This window comes from Opisthorchis viverrini (assembly GCF_000715545.1).
Source record: "Opisthorchis viverrini unplaced genomic scaffold opera_v5_34, whole genome shotgun sequence".
NCBI classification, from domain to species: domain Eukaryota; kingdom Metazoa; phylum Platyhelminthes; class Trematoda; order Opisthorchiida; family Opisthorchiidae; genus Opisthorchis; species Opisthorchis viverrini.
The window spans coordinates 2240916-2262217 of NW_008751690.1; the positions used below are offsets into that span (position 1 = coordinate 2240916).

The 21302-nt window shown below is 41.7% G+C and overlaps 1 protein-coding gene across 1 annotated transcript in view; it reads left to right on the forward strand.

The window, feature by feature from the left end:
• Positions 1 to 9590: 9590 nt before the first annotated feature.
• The window catches only part of T265_02700 (hypothetical protein), a gene marked incomplete at both ends in the record, with an annotated part of 72934 nt that continues 61222 nt past the window's right edge, over positions 9591 to 21302 (forward strand). The window contains 2 exons of the mRNA XM_009167002.1: positions 9591 to 9863; positions 14321 to 14428. Of these exons, the coding sequence (XP_009165266.1) occupies positions 9591 to 9863; positions 14321 to 14428 (381 nt within the window). The remainder of the gene's footprint in view (positions 9864 to 14320; positions 14429 to 21302) is intronic.

A 21302-nucleotide genomic window follows, 5' to 3' on the forward strand; every position in this document is an offset into this window, starting at 1 on the left:
ATGGACATACCACAAATCAAAGTTAATAAACGACCAATTTCAATAGCTCCTTTAAGTGGTGGTGGTCAAGACCGGCGTATCAGACCTGATGTGATCTCCAGATGCCACAGAAATGAGGAAATAAAGCATCGGTTGTGGTTGGACTGAAGATCGTTGAAGGTTTGCCATGTGTGATAAGTCTCTGGGATGTCATTCAAACAGCGACTTTCATGGTTTGGAACACTAAAGTTGAAGGCCTCAAACTGACAGGCAGTGGGAAATTTTGGCCACTTTACAGATATTTGATCACTGCTACAAAACCATGTGGTGCTTGGTGCGTCACGATAAACCGGATAACTGTTCTTCCCTCGTAACGCCTGTACAGAAGTGGATCTGTTGATTGCATTGTCGCTTGTGCGTACTCTGTCGCTGTAGTAAGATGAATGGTTTACCGGGTCGCATGAACTGTTGAGAAGGTGGTGAACTCAGGATAGCAAGAGGATTATGTGTGTTTGGTTGCGATGAGCAAGCCGGGTTGGGTAGTTCGGGCTAGGTGTGCTAGCCTAAACCCCATGCTTATTATGGCCATGACCTAGAAATTTCTTCACCTCATTTAGCTTTCTAGAACACCACAACTCTTCAATGGCCTGCAGTCAAGTCACGATAACTTATCTCCTCTGAAGCTCCAATCTTTGTTCCCTCAATTCTTGGATATTTGGAAAACAAATCTTGCCTACCGTCGCGCGGATGAGCAAAACAAGGATTGAAAGTTGTCGTGATTTTTTACGATTTGACTCCACCGATGCATACATTATCCGTTGAACACACACAAGTTTGGCTCCAATTGGGGCAATCGAAGATTCAGAATTATTTTGGGAATATAATGACAGCAGGACTTGTCACTAGAAATACAGAAGTATAAACTGCGATAGGGTGTATTAGGGTCAGGTATACAGTTGGGGTTCATGTAAGATTTTTTAAACAAGTAATCAGGATGTTGCACTGTAAATTCCAATAGTTTCTCAAGACAATGTGAAGACACTACAGTATCTTGATTTGATGGTGTGTCAATTAAATCAGGCTCAAATCTCAAATCATGTATGTACCGGTGACGATACACCCGCAACAGAATTATTGGGGGACAACTCAGCTATCAACGGAGATTACGTCAGATTTAGCGCTTCAGACTAATTAAACTGAGATTAGTAGTAAAGTATGCTGGATTCACATTGTTTCCTTTTCGCCTGTTAAGTTATGTACTATATCAGAAAGTCAATAAGCCAATTAGGAAATGTTTTCGTAAAGACAGCTTTAGATGGACAACTGAGACATAAGCAGTTCCTCTAGACCGCTTACGCCAAAGTCTCATTCAGAGAAAAAGAATGCAACGTTTGAGTTTACCGTGGCTTGCCATGCAAAAATCATAGAAGTGACAACAACCCTCAAGATTCAAACCATCATTTTTAAATTGTCTTTTAGTGAAGGCAGATTTACGTTTCGTTGATGAATTTCAAGAATCTCATTGATTGGATCATTTCACTTCGGTTAGTTACAATTTAACAGAAAACTTTCACAATGGAAAAATAACTCATCAGAAAGTAATGAAATGATTAACACTGTGTCAAGGTCCAGTTGTTTTTTATTTCGTTTCAGACAGACTTTTCTCATTTCTGAAAAATGTGTTCTCATAAAGACGTTTGAAAGTACAAGAGTGATTTCTAAAAAAGTGCTCAAAAGCGGTATTCTTGGCTAAATAAATGCCTGACATACAGTGGACAAAGAGCCATATAAAACAAATTGGTCAATTTGGGAGAATATCTACTCCCTTCATATTGAATTTAGCAATTTCTGTACCCCCAGAAGGTGGTATTTATATACGGGACATGATAAATGACGTCGCTGTATTTAATTTATATTTATTTCTCATGCGGCTGCTGAATGAACTGCACACCTACAGCAAAAGATGCCTGTTTGATTGTAGTTGGCCGGGAAATACACCCGCGTTGAATGTAACATGAGAAAAAAAACCAACGCCCGAATTACAAAGGCTAGGAAAACATTAGCAAATCTGTGTCATCGATTACAGTACATTACTTGATCTGAGTTCACTGTACATTCATTGTACTTTCAAGGCATTGTCTTTCATGCTCATAGTTTAAAATGTTTCAGAGTAACTGGTCATTCAGTTTTCAGAAAGGTAGCCTGTTCAGACTGTTGCCGGCAAATCTGTGAGATTTTGAATTCGCTGCTGTCGGGTAACATAGCTAGTAACTGACCTAAGGACTGCTTTTTCCATACTTGCACACAATTTTCTCATAGGGCAGGTGAGTGGTTTTAATACCAGGTGTAGACTGACGCATAGAGTCGAGCCATATATGACTTGTACAGGTATAAACAAGTTCTGGGTATTCGAGTATTACACTCTTTGCAAATCTACAGGTATAAACAAGTTCTGGGTATTCGAGTATTACACTCATTTGCAAATCAATTTGGTTTTCACGAGAGACTCAACTGAATCTCTCGTTAGGATATCCTACAACTGAAAGTGCTGCACACAGGCTGCCTCATGTTTCAGTTGGCACGATATTCGAGATATCGCAGTATATTTTAATATCACGAACGAAAGATTCAGTTGAGTCTCTCGTGAAAACCAAATTGATTTGCAAATGAGTGTAGTTCTCGAAAACTGTGCAATTTGGGTTCAAGTAGAATATAAGTTTGACGGAAACTCGGGGAATGCGCCTATCTGATGAGCCCCAAGAAGGGCGAAACCGGTCGTGGGCTGTCAAAGAGTTTTCAGCAACCTTGTGAGTAGTTTTCTTTATGAAAAGTTGTGGGTATTGTTTGTGTGATCTGTCTCCCAGGAATAAATTAGTATGAATTCCTACGTATTAGGGGAGAAGCGCTGCAAAACATATCTGCGCGACAGTGCTCGGATGGCAGGTTTGTTGCTCGAGAACCGCGGATGTTTGTGCCAGAGTAGGCTAGCTCCCTACATACAATCTTTGAGTTACTGAACGCTGAATAACACTTTGATTCAATGAAATAGATTCTCAGGTTTTGCTATCAGTGTTGAAAGATACAGATATTGATGCCGTTTAGTTATATTTTACGCGCTGACTGAGGTTGGGTTTCCAATGCTATTCGGAAAAAGAGATCGACCCTCCACCTGCTAGCATCAAGAAAACGCTTACACATTTTTTGAGGTAGAAGAATTTAAAGAACATCTGTTATTTAGCAAGACTTCGCAGAGACGTAAACTCACAAATGCTCCGCTTTTATGCGCCCAGCGATCACGGAACGTTACTTCTGCTCATTGCCCAACAGGAAAAAAGAATTCTCCCATTGAATTAGTAGTTAGCAAAGTAGTTTGCATTTAAATTCACGGATTCTTTGGAGAATGATTATGCTAATTTGCTTAGGGATTTAGACAAGAACACAGTGTGTAAGCTCGGAGAGTTGCGAAGCATAGCCGAAGAAGATGCGTGAGTTCACCCTGTGAAAACTATACCCATTATTGAATTGATTTATTTCCAGCCAGGCATGCAAAAGACTATGGTAATTGCCCAGCATAGAGATATTTCTTATCAGATAAGTCGTTAGATGATAGGGCGTGGGTTAGAATCTACATCCACGCATGGGGCTATTTATATACAATAGTTGCACTGTAGCACGTACCCAAATGGCAAAGGATAGATCCATAAACAGAGACACAACTGATTCGGCATCGCATGACATTGGCTGGTCAGTTAGGAGCACATTAAAAAGAAACAACTCTGTGATATCAAAGAAGGTAAAAATTACACGATACGTATTCCAAAAAAAAGGTTAGATGGATAGCAAAACCGAAGGATAGACGATGTAGTTAAAAATGCATCGGAAATTTCCAATGCCTTTCAAACTGAACTCCCGAAATTTCACATAAAAAAGGAAACTTCTGAGAACCCAAATTAGTTTTCAGCTGAGCTTCAAACACTTAAGGTCTAGGTGAGTTTTGGTGGTAAACACTCATAGCCAATGGCATTTCCAAGTGTACCGATTTGGTAGCCCTTTGAAATCCAAGAGGATCTTTCGCAGTGCGCACCTCACAAACTCAAGCGGAGATCCATACTTGCAAGCTTCTGGTCCGTGTAAGGGACATGCACTATTTGGCCACGTGTTTTTGATCACCACCATAATTAACTCAGACCATAGTATTCAAATACTGACTGGAAGGTTACTGGTAAGCTCTGTAAGCTTGGCATTCTTGATTAATCTCAGCTATGGTGGATTTACATTCTTAAGGGGTTCTGCGCAAATTGAACCCCGCATTATTTTTGATCTCCAGAGTATGCTTGTTGCAAAAATGTTTCCTAGAAAATCGGGAAACGTAGAACACGTACCCGAAGCAGTAAATTAGGCGGTGACGTTGAGATGGTGACATAATTTATCAGCTATATTCCTGTCGTATTGTCTTGTGTGCGTAACATAAATTATATATAATATATTATACATTGTATAAGTTAGTATATACGATTATTTGCAATGTTGTCAGATATGTAGGGCTACATTTGATGTTGTGCCATTAAATAAGCTACTTTTTCAATGATTAGCGAATATCCGGCCAATGAGGGTTACAAAACCCTGGAAACACCTTAGATGTTATGTACACCTATTGAGCATTTCTTCCATGCCCTAGATAGGCTATTTTATTCCGTAAAATCAACCGGTCAACTAACCTTGCAGCTTTCCTCAATACACCACTAAATTCTACTTCACTTAGTTGATCAGCCAACCAATACTTGCGGTTTTTCGGTATTCTGTGTGCAGTTCCTCCGAATGGAAATCACCACCTCGGAGTATCAAAAGTTCAGATGCAATAGTTCGACCTTGGCGCACATGGTATAAAATGATTTTTCCCCCGGCAATGGATAAGTTTTATTCTTCTGCAAAAATGTTAATTTTATCTTATACTCTGCGATTTTGGTCGTCAATCAACACGAATAATCAAGCATGCATTTCAAATGTTAATGTTTGTTTTAAAAATGAGTAATAGTTTAAAGTGGTAGGGGACTTACAACTGAAAGTGTTGATTTACACAACACACTATTGGGATGGAAATCCTCCCTATTCAAGTAATCTTGGTTCACCGAATTTGATGGGGCCTTCATGAAAACTACTCACTCAACAAAAAATGGAGCTGTCGAGTTAACAACCGTGACATTGCATTGTGGACAGTTCACGCTCAATTCACACGAAGGGTTTTTCATAAAAGTTGTCAGCCTTCATTCTTGTAACAAGTACCTGGGAAGTATTTTGGGTAAAAAAATGACTTAAAAATTTTTGTTGGCTAGGATATTCCTTTATTCAGTTTCCAGTGATATTATTTACACACGCGTAGTTCCACTCATTGTAGCCGACAATCATATGAAGTGGATCCCTAAATCGTTTTGATTAGCCGGCAAGTTTTGAGTTTGTTACAGGACACCTAATTATAGTACCGCATGGTACCGCAACAACACCTCCCCCCGAAGCCTGAAATTTAGACAGACGTAGATTTTGGTGTGAATAGGTGCAGACGTGACTAAGAATAGACTAGATTTGCACAGATTATGTAAGGTACGGGTGAACAGCTTTACATACATAAATAAGTAGGAGGAACAACCAAGAATGGCCACACACCAACTATGAAGATCCGTTGTGTCCATCAGCTCCATAATCGGGTTTTTCCGTAATTCAGACTTTTGAAAGCGTGACCGAATTCTCACTAGGAGTAACAACTTATGTGAGCAAAAAATCAGATAATGTAGGTTTTTCGCCAAATTAAGATATAGTGGACATCCGGTTGACGCATATGTCCAAAATGCTGGACCAATTCATCCTGATAAAAGTTAGCGTGTTGCGTCTACCTTCGTCCACACAAGCATTTTCATGCAACGATAAATCACTACAAACTTGGGCATAATTATGGGCTGAGGAACTGTGATGGGCACTCTGCAACCTGATGAGATGAGAAATAAAATTTGTCCGAGTGTATGGCCATTTAACCTGTGGAAAAACCAAATTTTTGGCAAGAAACACTTGGTGAGATTTCTAGAGTGTTTGCAACAAACTTTAGGTACAAATATAACTGGCCATATGACCAAACGTTCTGTTTTTTAGATAAAAGATTTATCCGTGGACACATTAACGAAAGGTAACCGGAACAAAACGCTTTCTGAAAAGCAGTGCACTCCACAATGATCACGAGTTGTGCACGGAATGTTTTCATTGGGTGTGGCTGCCCCGTGCTGCCGAATGAGTTATGTATCTATTTTATGGTTTACTTAAGTGGTATCCTATTCCGCAAGTCATATTTCCAATACAAAATCCATTTATTTTGTCTGATACTTTTATTCGTAACCGGAGGCGTTTTTTATCATGGTGTAAAATGACTACGAGATGTCAGACGACAGATTTTATCTAGAGCGCATAAATACGCCTTCTTTCAAAAACGTTCTTCGGACGTATTCGAAGGTTCTGCACACAAAAGCTATAATTATACATTGCTAAAGTGCCAACTTAAAAAACATACCACATTAACCATTCGGGATGTAAAAGCTCACGTGAAAATGTGTACTCGGACTACACCTTCAAGCAATCCAAACAAGAGCTATAAAAATGAAATTGCGAAGGGATACAATTTATTACAAACATATCAGATAGGACTTATGTTGTTTATTTCTCGTCGATGTAAAGACATCTGACGGCGATGGAATATCAAGTTCTTTTTAATTTCTCACCTTCAGCAAGCAATCGAGCTTACCACAAAACAGCACATTTAATGTGAAACAAGTACCTGACAGCAGGTGAGATCCGTGTATCCGTAATGGTGCCACACTCCATGAGAAGCTTCACTTTTCTCAGTATGTTGAATAAGCGAGTGTTTTTCCAGCGAGATTTGTATCAAGAACAGCTGTTAGACTTACGACGTAACTTCGGATTTTCTCCATGAGAATTAGTTATATCCCTGATGTTATCAAGATAGATGAGGCACGGATACGGACAGTTATAGTTCAGAGTACTCTGAAGCAATTAGGCAACATTATTTCAAATCTTAAAAAGTAAATAAATTTGCCAAAATAATTTTTTAAGCAGTTGGCCCGCTGGTTTTGTACAAAACGATCAAATTTAAAGCCTGCTAATAATTGGTGTGGCCTTAAGTGTTTGCAGATTGTGTGCCTTTGATCAGTTGTCTCACTCAGATGTCGACAGGAAAATAACAGTGACGATCTCCAAACGTACTGGAACATTTGTCGACATTTGTTCATCACAGCGAGAGAGAGAGAGAGTTTGGATGGTGGTCCATGCATAATGGCATTCTTTCGATCTACGTAGTGGGAAGTTAATTAGTCCACGTAGAAGTTACTGTGGGTCAGCAGTCTATTCTTCAGTTAGATGTGACAATTCACAAACGTCCAGGCTACTTTTGTTCGAAAAGCTGCACGTCGTTCAGAATTCAGGACCAGGGATAAGCACTGCTGACGGGTTCTTATACAAGGATACTTTGACTCCGGCGTTTCCGTTCTTAACTGTACACTTAAAATAATGACTGCTCCAGAACGGAAAGAGGACTGTTCAATCGACGGTCATGGGGCCGGAAATTCGACAAATTCTGCAGGCGCTTACAACGATCAGTCAATAGCTAGGCTGGAAACGATTTTGTGATTAAACATTGTAATTTATTTGCCTGACGATTCTCAGGTGGCGTCAGAGGGTGGCTTCGGCAATTGCCTAAACCGGAACCATGCACTTGACTCTCATTCATCGGAGATTTGCTCGGATGAGCGGTCCTAGACAAGCCTCCTGACTAACAGATAACAACGAGTTTAGCTCATATTAAGTGAACTTTGGTTAACGCCGGGTTGCCTTGCAATTAAGCGCATAAATAATTGCCTAAAGTCTACTGTTCAGTTTGAAAATCGGAACCACTATCATCTGGCTAGCCTCAAGAAGGCGGGAGATTCTACTAAACTTATAGTCACTTTCGCACCAAGGGAAAACTAAACAGATGATTTGTTTCATAGTCCTTTTTATTTTGCGCTTTTTGGATACTGAACCCGTGTTTTTCGTAAAAGCAAAGCGGAATTTGCTAAATGATGTACAGATTGTCTTCAGTTGATTTCACGATTGATCTTTACCAAATCAACTCCCATGGATTTGTTACCAGATGGACGTATTTGAAGATCAGTTACCCGTATATCGCGATAAGTAGCAAACTGTGTTCACCGCGGGTGACGCACAGAATGTGCCCTTTGAAGATGCACCGACTGCTATTATTTACTCAACCACAGAGAAGACCATGCTAAATAGGCAAAATATTGAAAATGTTTCGATTGGAAAGCCGGATAAGCTGTTGTGGAGGACACCGCTGACAGTCCCACCTGATTCCTCAAAATTTCGCCAGTATTCCCGCAGACCAGCCTCCCGGATACGCCTCAATGCGGCCTTCAAGGGAAAGCGTGCTCTGGTTCCGAATCGCTATACATAACGAGATCATCTCCGTAAACGACAACATTCTGGAGTCCCTTCGTTAAACGAAGCATGAAGCGCCGGAATATGAATGGTGCCCCGACAAACCAAACGGCAACCGCTTCAATTAATATTGACTGTCCCAAGCCATGAACTTCGTCTTCTCCAGGCACTTTCGCATGAAAGATAGTTGGCAGTATCCGAAACGCAAGTCAAACACCGTGGAACATCGGGAACGCTGGGAGGAATCGGAAAACTCCACAAAGAGACAGCTAAAACCCGGTCAGTTCATTCAAATGCCTGAAATCTACGCAAAACCGATATTTCCCGGCCGCGTTCATTACAAGCACAACTGGGCAGTTGTACGCACTCCTGGCTTTCGCGATTATGCCATTTTCAACATCTCTTGAACCGCAGCTGCGGACGGGAACCGTAAGGTCGAAAGCATTCGAATAAGAGAGAAATATCGTGTTTAATCCACCAGTAAAAGCCAAACGGATCTTCATCGCCTGTGAACAGTTCAGACTATTCCTCGAGCACAAACTGTACCGACGGCACGTTACAAGGTGGAGGCTTTCGGACACGCGGTTCGTTCACGGTAGTGCTTGGGTAACCTTCAAGCTTGACCGGGCCATAATTTGTCAACAGTTTTCCCCGCTTTAGGTCAACCACGGATTTCGCTCTCTTGAGAAAATCTCCACTCAAGGATATCTGCTCGATGTCCCGATTGATCAGGAACTCTTGCTGCAATGACATGTTGTCTAGGTGCATTGAATGCAATGAGTGCACTGACAATCTGTCAGTCTTCAGTCGGGATTCACTCACTTTTCTCACGGCTAGCGCGCAATGTTTGCGTTCAGCTTCGTTTGCTCTCCGTCTCAGCGACACTCTTGCTTCTGTATCATTCAGACACAGCTTTCTCTTCCCGTCTATCTCAATATCGGACTGTGCGATAGCTTGTGTCATCGCACTAGTCGAAATCCACCAAGAAAAGGAGGTGTGATTCAAAGTTTTATTATTCACATGTAGTCGGGTACGACCACATTGATTGTTCTGATGGCCAGGCATGCCATACTTTTAGTACCGGATCGTTTGAGCGTGCCTGGAATAATTCCGTCTTGATGGCTACAAGCTGTTTGGCTAGATGGTCGTGTTTGCTCTGCAGCCCCTCCACTGCTGAGTCATCCTTCTTCTTCTGCGACTGCAATGTGGCCAGTGGCGCTTTGACCAATTACCGTGCCAGAGGCACGAACTCTGCCACACTCAACTGCCAGTTGCTCTCGCCAACCACAATTGATCGCCAAGAGCAGGCTGCACACCACCTAACTGGTCAGACGGCAGCTCCTGGCCCGACACTCCGCCCAGTCCCGGGAAAGCCCAATCCAGCGACTGCTGTAGGCTGACAAAGAACATCGTCGGGTCGCATCCAGGTCCCATGCTGGCCGTCTTGAACCGACACATAGTCACCTGGCGGTCAGCTGGCTTTTAAAACTCCTCTGCAAGAGCTTCCTTCGCAGTAACCCAGTCCACCTTTTGAGGGCCACTACTGGCCACATCTAGGGCCGCCTTCGCCGGCCTCTGAGAAGGGTCTGCAGTGCCACCAATTTACCCTCGTCGGACTCCAGTCCAGACACCTCCGTGACCTTCTCGGAATCCTCCAAGGAGGTCCGCACATCCGCATTCTCAAAGGTTGTGGCCGCGGGATCTTCATCCGCATCCTGGTCACGGCACTAAATGTAACGAGAGAAGCCCTTCGACGCGAAGTCATTTATAAGCAAACGGTCATAAACTATTGAACAGGTATCCATATCATATTCACCTTCTTTCTAAAAACTAAACATGCTCACCCGTCTTCTTAAATTTTTGTAGATGTTCATTTACTACTAAGGAATTGTAAACGAACACAGCAAAGCAGTTCCACTAAAACCCTATACTGCTCACTAAACATGCTCACCCGTCTTCTTAAATTTTTGTAGATGTTCATTTACTACTAAGGAATTGTAAACGAACACAGCAAAGCAGTTCCACTAAAACCCATATACTGCTCGTATGCCTTATAAGCAGTAGCCACTGTCACATTGGTAGCACAAAGAAAAATGAAAAATATTACTGTGAACGGGAACAATAATACATATAAGCATAACTGTGTCATAAGCATTGCTATTACTGACAACATTAGATGGAAACAGTTGCGCTTCACTGCTTTAAAACTGTCAATTTTTTGCAATAAAGCTTTTTAATCAAAAGAAGGAAGGAATGGGTGAAGAAGGGGAACTAGGGCTAGTTTTCCACGAGAACCCGTTGTGCCCACACCTCAGACATGCCGTGAGACAGTTTGGATCAAACCTAGAAGCATTAAAATGCCATTGATACCGGCTAGTCGCCACAACGTTCAATGTCTCGAACCTAGCACTGGAAGGATCACTAGAACCACGGTCCAGAAGGCTAACAAACCCAAAGACACCCTAGATTTTTGTACAATTTTTCATTTTATTCTGCTTTGTAGAATCCTGTCCACCTCCAGCGTTTCTCTCGGCAAGTGATAGCTCAGCATGCGTAAAACATGAGCCAGTCAGCTTAGCTTACGGCACTGGATGTATTCTTTGGTTGAAGTACCGTCTGTTTTACACCCAACCAGTCCCCTGATCGACTAATCCGAATCCACCGACTCCAATATGTATCCGCAGGGGGAATCAGTGGTCAATGAATTGAAAACTTCTCACGTTCTCCTTCAAACACTGATCAGGTTCCACGGCCGTTGTACAATACAACCCGCACTGTAGTCTAATACATTCATCAGTTGAGACCTAGCAAGATGTATTTTTGACTCCACGCGTAGCGCAACTTAGCAAGCGCGATTCTAGTCTTCGGCGTTTGCAGTTTACGATGTACGTCATACTACTGGCAGAGCTTTTGCAAACTCGACGATTCGTAGAGTTTTCTACAACCCCCCATTTTACTTCTCGGGTTCTAACAGGCATGTTAGGAGACTGTACACCCTGCAACTTGACATAACATTTTTTGGGCGCGAAGCAAATGACAAAGGACTGGATAACTTTGTTCACCTGTTCTAGTAACGCTTGTGTTTCCAGCACTTCTTTGAAAATGGGAACAGTATCTTCTGCATATTCAGTGTGGACAAGTATCTTGCCCACATACATCTGAAGACTCAGGTTTTGTAGACCTTCCACCGTTTGCCTCGGTACCTCATCAGTAACGAAAACTTGAAAAATGGTTGAAATGGACATCCTTGTCGGACACCACTGCTTGTAGGAACTCTTTCAGAGAGTTCTCCATACTATCTTAATCGTCCATAAGTATGTAAATACAAAACGCTGGTTTTGTTGGTTGATTGCGCAAACATGCTGAAAAGAACTTACCAGTTTACAAAACCGAACGCTTTCCTGAAGCCAAGGAAAACAAAGTTCCTAGAGTGCCTATAAGCAGGTGATTGCACTCCACGAATTGTGAAAATGTGGCCCATGCAGCATCTTCCAGGCCGGCGTCCTGCTCGGATTCCTCTTCTAGGGCCTTCGTAAGACGTAAGCGTAGGACGCAAAGAGTTTAGTTACCATTGGGATTAGGCTAATTCATCTGTCGTTGTCACACTGACAGTGAGCACGGTTTTGGAAAATTGGGACTGGTGCCAGTTGGTTTGGGCAGTCTCTGTCCCTCGGATAAAGGCGAATAATTTGGACAAATATCGACCAAGATTTACTCGTCGATATTTGGACTGAGAGGATGGGAGCGCATCAGGGCCTGCAGCAACTCACCATATACATTATACCACAGCCAGATGCAGGAACTCACAGGCATCTGTATAAAACATTCGGCGATTATTGGTATTTTTGAGACATACGGAGTACGGTTTAAAAACGAAGAGCTTTCCGTATCGGAAAAGCCTCGCGCGATCACACCTATGCACTGAAATACCGCCATGTACTGATTGTCGTACGCACACAGTCATCTTACATTTTACTGTCTCCTATAAGAGGTCCAGAACCTTCAGTGGGCAAAACTGCTTGTTTGGCCACTGTATATTTTGCTTACAAGTGACTCATTTTATTTTAATATTAGAAACATCGCCTTATGGAGCGATCATTCTGTTTGAGCGCTCCAAACACGATGCCACCAATTCTTCTGTGTATAAATAGAGGCGTCTGTAGTGGCCAAAAGCTCACATGCAATCTTCCCTAAACAGCAAGCATTCTCCAAAGTGATTGAACATTCCAATTTCAGCCTTTTTTATTTTCCGCTGGTGGCTCCTATCACTACTAGCTTGAGTGTAAAAACATCAAAAATGAAAATAGTTTTATTTTGCAATGATCATTATAGATTTTTTCATTGGATTCTCCATTCAGTTGGCTCTACTCAGTTTGCTGCGCCTGAAAACGTGAGTGGGTAATTCTGTTCCAACACATTGTTTTATTGATTTTCCTTAATTTGGCCTAGATTCTTCCAGTCTTCCAATCCTAACAAAATAATTATAGAACAACGGCACGATCTCACTTGACTGGTTCAGATTGATGCGCTTATTTAGTATCATGCCGGATGGAATCAAATGATAAATAAGATTAGGTGGTACAAAAAAGCCAGCCCACGTCGAAATGGGGAAGCCTTATGCAGTTGCTTCCACATTTGTGGAAAAACTCATGAGACGTTCTGCAACCAAATACAGGTTTGCACACCGCTGCTAACATGTGGTAGTTGATTAGCGATGTGGACCAAATACACTGTCCTGCATGCGGTTCCATATGGTTTGATGTTAACTTGATTTTTATGGAAGTTAAGCTGCAAAAGTGGACTTCACCGTTTTACTTCTGGTTGGTTGAGATGTTTGAACTCGTGACTGTGCAAAATAAAAGTCCGTAATTCGAAAAAGCACCTGTTCTTGACATCCATTCAGGGAAGAACTTTTCTTGTATGCTGAAGTTCTACTTTTTGTCAAACGTTCAGTCACACGAGTAGGTAACCTGTATAGAGGCAGTGCATGTGGTTTCAACAGCATGTGTATAAGAGATTGTTGAGAAAACAAGAATACTGTCAACTGAAAGACGGTCCCCGTTTCTCGAAAAAATTGGATAAGTTCAGTGGCAAATGAAAATATGCAGTGCTGATACTCCAGTACCTTCTGGTCAGGCAGAGAAAATTTCACATTAGTAACCTCGGTCGTTTTAATTAATTTTGGGTGACATGCTTTCACTATTACTATTACTATCACTATTACTATTACAACAGAATATATTCGGAGAAATACTACCAACACGCGAGCATTTTGGGACCGCCTCGACAATCGACCGACATGCCCAAGACGGTTAATGAGTTGTCGCTTGGGCGGTTGGGCTAGTCACTCGCACTCGAATTTGATTACGTTCGCCTGTTCAGACGGCGTAATAACTCGTGCGTCAGTGCGATAGTTTTGATGTGCTCACGTGGTACTTCAGATGTACGGGCTTAATTTCAGGTATTGGCAAGCATTAATAGGGAAGCTCTATTCCAGTGCCTTTCTCTTTGGTGTAGACTCACTGGAATAACTATGCTGAGATAGATGAAGTCCTTTAAAGCACAGTGGTACGAATATGAGATCAACGAGTTTGAGTTGACTTCTGATAATTAAGTGAATTTCGTGTACGAATCGTATTTATACTGCAGTGCTTCTGTTCGTACGTTTACAGGGCGGGGATTCATTTCTTTTTTACGTTCTAGAGGGCGGAACTTCCATAGGAGGATCCAGAAGAAATGACTTCATTAGGACCAGAATGTGTCCTTGAATGCTTCTTTTACCAGAGGGCTGGTAAACAAAAAGAAGTAAAAATACTGTCCTGCATTTCTAGGAATATTTTTCTTGCAGCTAAGCTCCGTGCTTTGTGTCCCCATGCGTCGGTGTGCAATCGCATACCCACCATATTTTATTAGCGAAGGTCAAAATCAGAATTCCCGCAGCTTGCTCGGAACTCGTGTAAGTGAAAATACGGTAGCAAAAGTCTATCAGCAGGTACCTACTGAATCTTGGATAGTCCAAGCAGGATAAGAACGGAATACAAGCATCCCGTTTTACAGTTAATTTTTGAAAAGGAACGCATCACTACTCCTCAAGTGTTATTCCTACTTTGCCATAAACAAATCAACTTATCGGCTATTCAGAGTGACTATTTTGAAAGTTATGCCCGCGGACAAAAATGAGTAAGAAAAGAATACGAGGCAAACGTTGACCAGAATGACAACAGATTTTGTTAGGAATAGTGGACTTCTTATCAAGACAGATTGTACCTGGCTCGGCGTCAAAGGTGTAACATTAAATTAACTGGCTTTCCTAAGATAAGATGTTTAGACACCAAGCTTTTTAAAATTTAGACAGCATCACCCAATTTTAATGACATCTTTGTTCTTCCTTCAGATTTCTGTAATTTTATTTCAAGACCCCTGGAAAGCTCATTAGCTTTTGCAGACGTTTACCCGGAAGAATGTGAGTTTTACATTCCAGGCATCTTGCAACAATCCTATGATAGGCATCATGAGGGTCTTGTTGAGTGTCACCTGATAAGTCCAACTCCCATCAACGATTTCTGTGACTTAAGCAAGGTACCTGTTTGACTGCCGTCTGCAGAGTGGTTCAAGCTTATTTTCTATGCGTTTAAGTAAGCACCATAAGCTCCATAAATTCCACAAAAACTTATGCACCACAACCAGGTAAATCCGAATGTGTCCATCATTTATTGCAAGGCAAACCCGATAATCAATCAGGACGTTAAATTTATCAATCTAGATCCAGAATAAAACGAGGTTTTCAGATCTTCAGAGCAGGAAATTAGCGCAGGTTTTGAAATATTGAAATAAAGACTAAGTGCCTAGTTTGAAATGCCAGGCACGTAAAAGTTCATGCGAACTGTCGGTACAATTTACGATAGTTATGGAGAATTGGTCTGTTATTTGAAGCTGATATCCCGATACCAGTGCAACGGCGGGTACCAATGATGAGACATACGAGTAGTATGTGGTTTTCTCCTAACTCCGCCTCTTATCCAATGGAAGGTGGGGTTAAGTACGGATGTTGTAAGACCGCTTTGCAGTGTTCGTTTACGACTGTGTGGTTGTGAATGAATATCCACGAAAGTTCAAGTGGACGCGTGAGAATGGTCAGTTTTTGAAAACAAGGCACATATGAGGAGTTTAATTCATGTCCAATTGTTCGTAACCGTTTAGTTGGCATTTGCTAATAAACACTCAGCGAAAATGGCTTTCCTCCTTGAAACAGTAGAACAACTAACAACAACAGCTTGTTTTCCCTTCATGCTGCTGAGGTTAGGTGGACACAGAAGAACAGTTATTCATGAAGACACAGGCTAACAAAGCTAGGAATTCCTCACGGAAAGACACTGAGTGTTCACCTTTGACTGGAACTGAATTTCTCGCCAAAAGTGGGCATAACCTTCCCGATATCTCTCATGCAGCTCAATGAAGCGGTGATGAGGGACAAATTGTTTTCTCTTCATAGAATTTACAGCGTTTAGCAAATTTAAAGGTCATAATATTTATCAGGTTGCATTCAAGGTCCCTCCTGAAAATATTTTTTTTCGTTTATCAGTGTCTGACTAGGGGGATGTATTCCTTACGTTTATGGTTTTTTATAGCAGACTGCCAAACGTCTTTTGCGTGCCAAATGCGTAGGGAATATGTTTCCAGTTTGCCAAAAAGACCGTAAAATGGAGTAATGGGATACATGGTAGAACTGCGCTTGAAGATGTCAATGGTATACCCAATATCCAATCCTAGACATCACCGGAAGCATCACCTGATTGATACCACTCACCTCAGTCCACTGCCGAAATCTATCTGACAGATTTTTCCACAAACAAATGTTTAGTGAAACTGATTGCGCGACTCTTTTAAATTCCGATTTTTTTAACGGAATGTTTAACTGCTCCAAATTATCAGCGTTGGTTGGATTTTGAATGCTCCCAGCGAACAATCAAAGTATGTCGTCCAGCTGTACGAATGACACTAATGGACGTCAGCTGCCATCGGATTAACATTTGTAGCGTCACGTGATTATGTATTGGTTTGTATTTGAATGGTGACTACAATGAAAACATCAGACTGCCAAGTGGGTTATAAAGCGAAAGATTTGTGGGAAATTTTCCATCATATGTGGGGGAATTTGGACGTGTCAATCAATGTTGACGAAATATACTCAGTGTGAAGTTTCTGGGTTTGGACTTTATGTTGTGGCACGATTTACTTCGAAGCCTAGTGTAACATATCAAATGGTGAGGAACATCGTAACCCTCATTTTTGATGATTGGTTAGTAGTTAAGAGCAAAGAATAAGTCAGGGTGATTATAGATTATCACTAGATGGGAAGTCTAACAACTGTTGTTGGTTGTGCGCACCAACTAAACCCTAAGAGTTTTAATGTTTTGCACAGTACGAAGAAACGGCTCAGTTTTATGTCAAGTCTACAACATAAATTCATGTTTGTCGTTTTTCCTTCAAGCAAAGTAACATGACCGGGAACTTGGCACCAATAACAGTCAGAAAAATTGTTCGTAGTAAACTTTCATTTTTATTTATCGTTTCGTCGGTCCATTATGCAAAAAGTGAATAGCTATTTTCATCAGGGGAAAAATAGTTGGAACGGACTGAGTAGTCATGCTTCGGTTTTGGTGCAGTTGGAAGATGCCTTGCCGGTTGAAAGGACTAGGGACTGTGTATATAAAATTAACTGCAACGATTGCACTAAGGTTTATATAGCACAAACTGCCAGGGATTTGCACACCACAATTGGTGAGCATAAAAGAAGGATTAACAGACCACCGAGGAATGCAGAGGAATACAAAACACTGGTCAAAGTCTCAGCGATGGTGGCACATGCCTTAGACCCGGGACATAGAATAGATCTGGAGAATGTGGAAGTTTTAAGACGGGGACTGAGATTCACGCCACAGCCGAGGCGTTGGAAATTACTAAGCATCACAGCGTGAATAGAATCGAGGGTGTGGAACTGTTGAGCGTATGGTAAGCGGTCTTAGTTAAGCCGAGTTAGCACGTGACTGTTGTTGTCAATCCACGTAGGATCATTAGCAAAAACTAGGGGTTGGGTTGGAAGTCGCAAAACCAGACATAAGCTCACAGCAACCCTCTTGCACAACTAGCTCACGCACTAGCTCATCCACACAGACGGACAGAAAGTTCAAATGACGTTCAGGAGGGACCATCAAATGGACCGAACCTGAAGAACGAGACCCTAGGCTGAACCCAAACCCATGTAGGTTTCCCCATCGACCTAACACTTGTTCACCCACCCCAACACACAAAAATCCCTCGGCCGATGCCCAACAAAGATTAAGCTTGACTTAGCTGATTGATTCTCCTTCCACATTAAATCTCGATCAACCTCGAAAACCAGTCACTTGGTCTGACGAAGCTTTCGTGTCAAAAGCGAAACGTTGCGCAGCGATAGATCAACCGATTGTCAACAGACGCCTGTATGATAGATACCGATAATGTTTCAGAAGTAGACACAACATTCAAACGAGCGAAAATCCCGATTGCTAGGACCCGAAATAGTGGCTCGGTAAAAAGGCAGAAAGTTGCCTTTTATTCGAAGCGGTAGGCAGCACGATGTAAACTTAGAAGCGCAGCCGGAGAATATGTTGGTATGTAAGGTAGATATAGATCTGTTTGCCAACCTTCGAAATCGAATTGTAACCAGTCTGCAACCATTCGTAAAGACAGCACTGAGAAGTTTGGTGATAAAATTATCCCTTCTTGGGTGCTTTTTAGGTTTTAGAGATTACAAGTAAGATCTAAAGCGTTTAAAATTTGCAATCCATCGTGCTTAAAGTTAAGCTAATACTTTCGCCGATTGTGTTGCTTTGTGGTCTACGTTTCGCGCGTGTAATTAGTCTGTGCGAACCATACCTCTACGATTTGGGTCAAGCTATACTGTATCCTCCTGCCTACAATTTAGTTATCTGTTTATCTCCAACTTTGCATAGTTTTCCACATTTGCTCTGAATGGGTCGTTGCACTTCATGGTGCCTTTCTTGCGCCTGGTCGAGTGGTTTGCGGAACGTCTATCTGCGTACTTCCCAATTTTAGCTTGGCATGGTCCTTCCGTGTTCGGCTTTTTATTAAATACTGCGATTACCTTTTTGATGGATTTTTCTTTGAGCTTAGACGTGTTCTGTGGTTGTATTCCACAAAAAGCAAAGAATTTGAAACTTTCAAATCTCTATTGTCCTCGAAAGTTCTCGGTGTACTTGTTTATTGCTTTATTTGCAAGATGGTTCCCCATGTAATTTTTTCTTAGGCCGTACTTATACCACGCTTTTGAAGTAAACCTGCAGTCCCTTGAAAAGCATTTGACATGCAGCGTATGTTTTCGACGCAGTTTTCACCCTAGAAAAGTTAGGATAACTGCCGTTCAGTCCTCGAAATAGCTGGTTCTCTTTTAGCTAAAAGGTTTTGGAAATGACCTGGCAATTTCAAAAAAGAAAACACTGTCAGTTATTTAACTTGGTAAAACAAGAAACCCGACTTGCGGAGCTCCCTAACAAAGCTGCAAGGATTCATTTTTAGTCTGATTTTTTAAATTGACTGTAGCTAGTAATCTTAAAATTAAAAGAATCTCATTTGGACGTCTGTGCCGGTGCTTCCAGCCGGAATCTGACACCATTACAGATGTTGAAATACGTGTGTATATTTGTTAATATATGGTCTAATAACAACACGGCATACGTTGGACAGATGAATGCTGAGTTAAAATGCATATTGTAAGAATTCTCGATTAGTAACAAGAATGGCATGCGTATTTTTGAGAGACTATTAGATGCAGGTTTTGTACAGAGCCATTCTCCTTTACTTTGTTATCAGCTAGACAGTGTGAAGGTTTCATTTTCCACACACGACTACATCTGAAAAGCAACCCCGAAGACGCACACAACAGCCACATCCATGCGGTTTATTTCCCAAAAATTCGATTTGTCCAACAGCGAAACACAACAACATAGTGGCCGTCGGGTTGGAAAGTTGGTTGGAAAGTCAACTGCAAACATGGCTGACTTCACCGCTGCCTAGCATGTTTACTGAGTTAATAGCCCTTGAAACACCAATGAAATCGTTTTGAAGAGCACTGGCTGCAGCACATTGGTCTCTTAGAGAAGTTGCATTAGCAGAACCATCATGAACTTGGTCCATCCAAGTTAATATAGGGCCATCAGAGAGGACGAACGTTTTTACGATTCTTCAGATGCACAGTTTGGTCGGCTCATTTTCGTGGTTAGACAGACCAAACAGCATTTTGTGATGTTGTGCATTAAGTGTGAGTTTACATTGCGTTCACAGGCTACCCTGCCAGGAGTTGGACCTGTTTCTATGGCCAAAGATGAACACTAGTAAAGAAACTGGACACTAATATGCGAATACAGTGGCCTCAGTCCAATCCTAAGATTTAATCGAAGCCATACCAATAGACAAAGGACCTTGCAGTGCCCTTATATCCTGGTTCGAGATTACTCTGCCACAAATTCGACCACATGACTCCCTATGGAAATCAAACCCGGTATGCTTCTGGTCGGTCAAAAGTGGCTGATCACTGCCATGAATAAATCGCACCTGGACAAGACCTAGTGACACTCAGCTTTCAGCCCCACAATTGGCATTACGTGCTCTTCGGCTAACGATTTCTTAAATAGAAAGCTATAGCAATTTGCGAAATTTTCATCCTTCCCACGATGGATCAAATTTAGTTTGCTCCAAAATGAGTTCCAGAGTGTGAAATAAAATGACATTCTTTAAATAAAGCTAAGCAATTTTAACTACCAATCCCTAGAGAGTCAGTAAATTTGTGGCTACGTAATGTGGTTGTGGGAATTGGAGTGTGCGATGCTTCCGGCTGATAAATAATCGGGAAGGAGAACAAAGACAGGATAACAAACTACTAAGAGCACTTCGCGTGGCAAAACTTCGTATCGCTCGATCCAATTTGCTATGCTGTTTAAATGAATATTTAAGAGAAACAGAAAGAAAACCCTATTGGTTGCCCTATTCACGTCAAATGGAAGTTGCTGCCATAAGTATGTCCACACAAAATACATGTAGATTTATTTATACGCTGCCCTTGCCCGTTTGATCCCCTGATCTTTAGCAGACAGTTGGTACGTTAGAAACGCGACGGCGAATTCTATGAACCGGTTAGTAGTGATGCGTGGAGTAGCTTCTCGAGGTCTAGTGAGTGACTGAATAAATTCAAAGTCACACTTTCACCTCATGCCGACCGCAATTCAGCTGCTAGGAGATTTTATGGCGATGATCATGCGCACGTGGCCTATTGTGTTTCTGTGCTCTGACTATGCCATTCATTCCACACTGATGTGTATATCAGGTCTAGGTGAAATCGACATGTTTTTATTCAATACTGTAGAACAGGCTACCAAAAGAAAAGGGACGTTGAAGTATAAGAAACAAAAGTTGTCCGAAACGAGACTTGCCCAAAATGAACTACTTTTGGTCGGATAGCCACAGTCTTTTATAGATGTGGTATTTCTTGATTAAAGATTTCAATACAACAACATGACGGAATTATTTTAGCGCCATGGGGGATTGAAAATGAAGGTGGTGGTGGTGAGTGGACCTAGTTTCGTTATGTCAACCAATGACGACAGGTCAAGAAAAATGGCTTTCTCTGCGAAATTTTAGTTGCCTTCCAGCCTGGCGAATACGCCAAGTCACTGGATAACGCACTGTATAAATCCTTTCCAGTTTTGTAATCAATTTTGTTACAAGTAGAGCTTATAGTAGCGACTAAATGAGCCCAACAAGTGACTATCCCC